Raw genomic sequence first — 7,666 nt, 5'->3', positions numbered from 1 at the left:
TCGACTTTTAGTTTAGTCTAATAAACTGTGGATATGACTTTACTGTGAGCGGCTTTGATCTATAAATAGTTTGTATTATTAAGATTAGCTGTTTAGCTAACCATGTTCTCCACATGTGTTTTCATGACTTGTGGGGCCATAAATCGGTTAACATTGTGGGGACTGGCCTTCCTCACGGGGACAGATAAAGTAAATCATTACATTTTAGAGTCAACACTTAGTTTAACGTCTCCTGAACATGAATTTAAGTCAATGTAATGTCCGTGTGTGTGTGTATGTGTGTGTGTGTGTGTGTGAGAGAGAGAGATATATATATATATATATATATATATATATATTTATATAAATATATATATAAATATATACCCATCTGAGAAAAACTAATCTAGCGCTGACTAAGGTGAAATGCTCCTTTTAATCCGTGACCGTCACCTTGCACTTTAATGGAGGCGGAGGAGGAGGCGGAGCCGTGGTCGTTAACGGCTACGCAGGTGTAGATGCCGGTGTCCTGAGGCATCAGATTGCAGATCTTCAACAAGATGTCGCCTGTGTCCCTGGAGAGGAGGAGGAGGAGGAAAAATGAGTAGGAAGTGGAAGAAGGCGATGTGAAGGAGGCTTCACCCACGTGGGCGTTGCCGTTACCTGATGTCGATGGTGAAGCGGTTGTTGCTGGTCACGGGGTTCTGGTCGGGGCCCTTCAGGGTGACGGAGGGTTTGGGTCGTCCACACACTTTACAGCAGAGGACCACAGTCTCCCCGAACGCACACACCACGTCCGACAGAGCGACGAGGAACTCTGGAGCCACTGCAGGCGAGGCAGAATATCTTTGTTTGTTTGTTTGTTGTTGTCATACTCATATCATCCTAAAAAAAATCATTCATGTTTTCATCCAGGTGAGTTTTAATCTTCTCCATACACTCAAAACACAAGGTACATGTATTGGGTTTGAGCAAAACGTGTAACTGAAACTCACTTGTCTGAATATTTCGCCTGGAATGGTTCACGTCAGCCTCTTGTGGCCAAAATGGGTATTACAGTGTTACACACGGAAGGATGACAGTTGCTATTCAGTATTTCAGATGCTTTTATTGCCTGTGAACACACCAAGACAGTCTATTAACAACTGCGTCACAACTTAACTGTCTGTGTGCCGCTGGTCTAACTTGCTTGCTTTTTGACAAGAATTACATTAATTGTGAACAGACAACCTGAAACTATACATGCTCACACACACACACACAACTGTTTACATCTGTCACTGGACACAACATGTATGGAATATTACATGGGACAATGCAATTCTCAGGCCAGGTTACTGATGCTACAATGGCGCTAAAACGCTAGCTCGCGATTAGCATCATTTAGCTAATTGCGCTAGCCTTAGTTAGCCGTCTTCTCTTTCAGTCCTAAACACTTAGCTAATAACTATCACAACATAGCACTGCAAAAGCAAGCGAAACATGAATCCATGTGGCGCGTGTGTACTTCTCTCACCTGTGAACACACCTAGACAGTCTATTAACAACTGCGTCACAAGTTAACTGTCTGTGTGCCGCTGGTCTAACTTGCTTGCTTTTAGACAAGAATTACCGCACCAATCATGCTAAAACCCGCTACTGCCACCTGTTGGCGAACATGAGCATCGCCCTGCAGCTGCGTTGGGTGAAACAGGTTAGTTCTAAATTGGAACACAAAGCGTTTTAAATTATAATAACCATAAAATAAGGATGGCATGGACAAGGTACTAACACAATATAAAACAACAATTCTGACAACAATGTTATCCCTTAACATGTCCAGGGTGCCACACCAGCATTTTTTTTAAAAAACTGCATTGTCTGAATAATCTAAAACTTGCGTATTTGATGACCTTGTGTGTCTCTTACCTTCCTGGATGAAATTTGGGTTGAGAAGCTGGAAAACAGATGAGGTCAAATGTAAACGTTTCGCTGAGGTTATGATACTTATAATAACTTAACTGCATTATTTGTTTTATTTGACACATGCTATTGTTGTGTCTTTTCGGTAACAAATGTGACTGTTTCTTATTTCCTGGTCTAACGTGACCGATTCTTATTTCCTGGTCTAACGTGACCGTTTCATATTTCCTGGTCTAATGTGAATGTTTCTTATTTCCAGTCTCTATTCCAGTTGTGTACAGTAACGAAGTTACGTTACTACATTTTGCAAAGAAAACTGATACTTTTACTCTAATATATTTCCCCTGAAACCTTTGTTACTCGCCACAAAATCAAATATATCTTTATAAAAAAATGAACCATGAGACCAACGTCGAGGACTGTGGTGGAACTCAGACTCCAAGCGAGCAGGTTGAATCAGTGGTGCTAGCTTGAAGTTAAATCATTGGTTAATCAAGTCAGTGCTCTCAAAGCCGCCTTTATTTTTGATTCCCAGTGATGCCCAGGATGCTAACTTAGCTAGCGACTAGCTACATGAGTAGATGACTGATTTCATGATGGAAGCAGAAATGGAAGCTCCTGCTACTCCCGCAACAAACGACGGTTGTGACGAAGACCAACATCGGATACATGGTGTATGTTAGGCCTTCGTACCACCTGGTCTAACGTGACCTTTTCCTAATTCCCGGTTATTTTCTGGTCTAACGTGACCGTTTCTTAATTCTTGGTCTAAGGACCCGTTTCGTATCTGCTGGTCTAACGTGACCGTTTCTTAATTCTTGGTCCAAGGACCCGTTTCTTAATTCTTGGTCTAATGTGACCGTTTCTTTTGTTATTTTATGCAGCAACAACTTATCCTGTCAGCAGAAAAATGGCTTGATATGAATTTAACATTTTGATAAAGTCCATGATGTACAATTTCTAAGAAATAAGAAATATCTGGAAATATCTGAGATTAGCTGTGGCTCTGGGCTCACCAGCAATATTTGACTTTTTGACACCGAAATTCCAGGTTTATTGACAACAGGATTAAAAATCATATTAAAGTAAAAAATGAAAGAAAAGATTAATTTTTTAAATAAAATTTTATTATTTTCAAAGCAGCAGCAGCAGCAGCAGCTCCTGACCCATCCCGAGCTCTCTAAGAAAACGAGAAAAAAACTCCCCAAAATGGGAAGAAATCTCGGAAGAGGCAATTCAAAGAGAGATCCCCTCTCCTCGGACGGATGGGCCTGTGCCTGGATCTGAAAAATAAGACAATTGTTAGAACATAAATAATATAATGTGAGTCAAATTAAAACAGCTATCTATCTATAGTGTAGTTTATGTTTAAATGTAAATTAAGACGTGTGTGTGTGTGGTGTGATACTATCTCAGCCACGGGTGATTCCTCAGTTGCTCCAGGGTGAAACGCTGATCCGGGTCCACATGCATGCAACTCTGGGGGGACGTGGGTACCTAAAATATACAGACATAATAAAAAGACAGTGAGGAGGAATATTATGTATTACTATTATAGATAAATATACCAGTATAATATTTGTGGTATTGAGGACCGATTGTTCTTAAAACGTTTATTATTATTATTATTACCATACAAGTTTTTACCGCAATCTATGTTTTTAATCAGATCAGTTTATAATTTTGGTCAAATCAAAAGACGTTTATAAAAGCTTAAAGGCTCCATCAAACAACTCCATGTCATGCTGTCTGCACGCATTGACTGCAAGGGGAGACCGTTTTCATTATTATCTTGCTGTATTATTACTAATATTAATGCCAATTGTTAAGTGTTCAAAAGGCTGGGCATGAACAAAATGGTAAAAAGGGAACCATACAGATGTTTTATTTATTACTACTATAGATAAATATACCAGTATTGTATTTGTGGTATTGAGAACCTATTGTTCTTAAAACGTTTATTATTATTATTACCGTACGAGTTTTTGCCGCAATCTATGTTCTTAATCAGATCAGTTTATAATTTTGGTCAAATCAAAAGACCGTAGTTATAAAAGCTTAGAATCGAAAAACACGGGACAAGATGTTAAAACTGTCCATTGTGCCAATAGATGGTATGCACTCACATGAGCTTTGCCGTGATGTTGACAGAGTGGCATGGGAGGTTTATTTCTTAAACTGGGTTAAGATGTCAATTTTGGGACACATCCTCAGTAGTGTGCCTTCGAATAGTGCCTTAGTGGGTGTTTCGGCCTTTAATCACTAAACACCCTCAACAAAGGTGGCCAGCTAAAGGGTGATCAAGCCTTAGCTTGTGTCCCATGCCCAATTAAGATTTCCCACGGGACTATGCAAGGCAGGGGCGTCCACTTCCCTGAGCCAGCCCTACAACTGACCGCATACCTCATATGCCCTCCTCAAGTTGGAGGGATCTGAATTGGGTTCCCCTGTGGGGGTGGGGGGGTCATGAAGTTATAGCCCAGCAAGGGTCCTTCTGTTTGATCCAGATCCACTGGCTGCCTCTTTCAGCTGCTTGAGAAACTGTTCTGATGGTCCGGCCCTTTATAGTAGAGATTATTTGAGGCCCGACGACATTATGGGATGTACGGTAATGTTTCTCCTGTCCAACAGGGAAATGCCAGAGATTGAACAATCTTACGGTTTGGGCAGCGCCTCGGCTCCTGGCCGCAGTCTGCCTATATTCATATTATAATTAGCTGAATACGTGATTGGCTGAATTGTATATTGATCAGATCTTTTAAATCATATTGACTGGAAATGACGGATGACGTTTTGATCCGGCCCGCCGAGTATTATGAATTATAAATTATATTAAAGACCGCTGTAACGCTTCGTACCATCGGGGCTGCGTGTGCGCGCTCCTGCAGCAGAACACGGCAGGTTAAAGAGCGCCGTCACGCTTTCTGCTGCACACAAACAGCCTGAAAGAGCTGAGCAATAAATGAGCATTAAGAAACATCGATGCTGGTCTGTTGCCGTCATCGTGCTTCAGGAAACTCAAGTCGGCTCCTGGCCGCAGTCTGCCATATTTATATTATAATTAGCTGAATACGTGATTGGCTGAATCGTGTATTGATCAGATCTTTTTAGTCATCTTGACTTGAAATGATGGGACCAGCCCTTTATATTAGCAAGATTATTTGAGGCCCGCTGCTATTAATGGATTTACGATAATGTTTCTCCTGTCCAACAGGGAAATGCAAGAGATTGAACAATCTCACGGTTTGGGCAGCGCCTCGGCTCCTGGCCATATTTATATTATATCGAGGAGAAGATCCGGATGCGACGTTCTGATTATTGTCTTCACCTTGAATTGTGCGTAAAAGCAACATGAATGAACTGACGGTAGAGAGACAGTCATATTTAAATAAGACAGCAGCAAGATGATAGGCTAACCATATCATTGTTTCCTTGTGCTTATTGAATAGAGTGGACCAGCTGATCTGCGCGGCTGGTGTTACGATGACAGCGGGTAAAAATTGATTGGCAGACGTATGAGGAATAAATAAATGAAGACGTGTGTGCGTGTGTTTGTGTGTGTGATGCTATCTCAGCCACGGGTGATGCTTCAGCTGGTACAGAGTGAAACGAATATCCGGGTCCGCACATAAGGACGCCTCAAAGAAATCTTTGCCATCTGTAGAGAAAGGAGAAGAATGGGTGAGGTCATGTGATCCATCGCAACGTGAACTCAAATGAACAGATTTTTGTGTTTATGTTTTTCTTACCTTTGGAAAGCCAACTGGTCTCATTCAGCTCCTGAAAGGTCATCTCCGGTGTAGATGCCGCCTTGTGTCGCATGAAGAACAGGACCATTCCGATCTGGTATACTGTCGAGGGTCCCGCTTTGTACTCCTCCCGACTGGACCACTCTGGGGGGATGTGAGTACCTAAAATATACAGACATAATAAAAAGACATTGAGGACGAGGAAGAGCTTTGTTTCAATGTAAAAGTCCCCGATGGGTAAAGTTAATAAAGAGCAGGAGTAAAATTGGACTTCTTACCATAAAAGGTGTCAAAGGCGTCGTCTTCTTCGGCGAAGCAGCTCAGACCGAAGTCGATGACGCGAACTCGCGGCGCCTTCATGCAGGTCTCAATAAGGAGATTTTCCGGCTTGATGTCCCGGTGGAAAATGTGTTTCTCCTGCAGGTCAATGGCTACACTCACCAACTGCTTAATTATAACCTGAAAGACAAAAAAGAGAGAGTTGAGGGATCAGAGAGGATGCTTGGACATGTTTTCATGGCTGAGACTCTGAGATGACTACAGCAGCTTACCTTAGCTTCCTTTTCTTTCAAGTGGCCTCCTTTGGATTCAATGTAGTTGGAGAGGTCTACGGCCGGCATCGGTCTCTCCAGCACCAGGATCAGCTCCTCGTCCACAATGTACCAGTCCAGCAGGTCAACGTGTGCTGAATGCCGCTCTGATTCGGCCTCTAGTTTCCTTAGCACAGCGACCTCCATGGGGATATGGAGCCCATCAGTGTCTTCGTGAAGGAGGAGATTTTCGTCTATGGTAATATGCTTAATAGCGACCTAAGGGAGATACAAACAAGACTTTTTGGTTACACTTCCTGACCGTACTCTGTGTGTGTCTGTATGTGTGTGAAAGAACATGTGAAAAACTTACAGGAAGATTATCCTCTCTACGATAGCCAGCATACACGCATCCACATCCTCCTTCGCCAAGTTTCTTCTGCTGCCGGTACTTGGCCTTAAACATGGCTGACGAGTCTAGAACCGGTCCATCATCGGCGCTTCTCTCGCTCTGAGCCGCCTCGGGTGGGTTTCTGCTTTCTAGAGATGAGAGAAAAAACATCACAACATGAATTTACTGATGTTCACAACACGAACGAGGACAAAAACACAAGACGATCATTCGATGTCTCTTAAACCATTTATAGCAGAATAATAGTTAAAATATGGGGATATAGCTTACCAGTGTCCTCTGAGGTCGACGGCAACTCATCCTCACAGGAGATGGGGTCCAGTCTCCTGTTTTTCTCCCTCTGTACGCTTTCCCCATCTTCTATTCTTTTCCTCTTTTTTTGCCCAGGGACGGAGCTGGACGGCAACTCATCTTCACGGGGGATGGGGTCCAGGATGAGGTCCAGTCTCCTGCTTTTCTCCCTCTGTACGCTTTCCCCATCTTCTATTCTTTTCCTCTTTTTTTGCCCAGGGACGGAGCTGGACGGCAACTCATCTTCACAGGGGTTGGGGTCCAGGTGCCTGCTCTGTGGGCTTTCCCCATCTTGTGATTCTTCTCTATTCCTTCCTCCAGGGACGATGTCCTCCTCAGCGTAGAAGTGTTTTCCTAATACTTTCCCCATTACACCTGAAGACTGATGAAGACTTTTCTAACAAAAATAGTGTTTGTTGCTGGAAGGCTGGAGTTTATATATGGGAGCTGGCACCGAGCGTTCTATTGTGCCTTTTATGACGGGTTCTATGAAGTCACAGTCTGTGACGTCACAGTGTTCCGAATGATGCAAATGAGGGTTTAGAGTAAATTCTGTGTGTACAGTTTATAAATGAACATGGAGGTATCCACTTGTTGTGGACATCCCATAAACGTCGGAACATCTAACGCCCTGGTGTCTGGGTTCATAACATCACCCGTAGGCTCACACAGCTCGGGGAATTTCACCGACTCCGCTTCCAGCCCTACGAGAGCAGCAGCACAAACTGGCGGAGCATCTCAACGCTGATTGGCCGGCGAGTTTCTCAACTGGCCGGCCAATCAGCGTTGAGATGCTCTGCCGG

General features: G+C 43.1%; 2 protein-coding genes across 2 annotated transcripts in view; both read right to left on the bottom strand.

The window, feature by feature from the left end:
• LOC117750215 (kalirin-like) overlaps positions 1 to 1,749 on the bottom strand; it is a 4,968-nt gene extending 3,219 nt beyond the window's left edge. Inside the window, exons 1-4 of the mRNA XM_034561310.1 lie at positions 1,496 to 1,749; positions 975 to 1,093; positions 643 to 805; positions 433 to 554 (exon numbers count right to left, since the gene is read on the bottom strand). The gene's annotated coding sequence lies outside the window, so the exon portion shown is untranslated. The remainder of the gene's footprint in view (positions 1 to 432; positions 555 to 642; positions 806 to 974; positions 1,094 to 1,495) is intronic.
• Positions 1,750 to 5,421: 3,672 nt separating this feature from the next.
• LOC117750463 (serine/threonine-protein kinase pim-2-like) lies at positions 5,422 to 7,543 on the bottom strand. Its single transcript, XM_034561699.1, has 6 exons — positions 6,843 to 7,543; positions 6,534 to 6,700; positions 6,182 to 6,439; positions 5,909 to 6,089; positions 5,631 to 5,792; positions 5,422 to 5,539 (listed from the first exon to the last, which is right to left on the bottom strand). Exons 1-6 carry the CDS (start codon positions 7,231 to 7,233, stop codon positions 5,448 to 5,450), a joined length of 1,251 nt encoding a protein of 416 aa, XP_034417590.1. The 5' UTR covers positions 7,234 to 7,543; the 3' UTR covers positions 5,422 to 5,447.
• Between the last annotated feature and the right edge of the window lie 123 nt (positions 7,544 to 7,666).

Source organism: Cyclopterus lumpus, chromosome 21 (assembly GCF_009769545.1).
Source record: "Cyclopterus lumpus isolate fCycLum1 chromosome 21, fCycLum1.pri, whole genome shotgun sequence".
NCBI lineage: Eukaryota > Metazoa > Chordata > Actinopteri > Perciformes > Cyclopteridae > Cyclopterus > Cyclopterus lumpus.
This window is presented reverse-complemented; position numbering and strand designations above follow the sequence as displayed.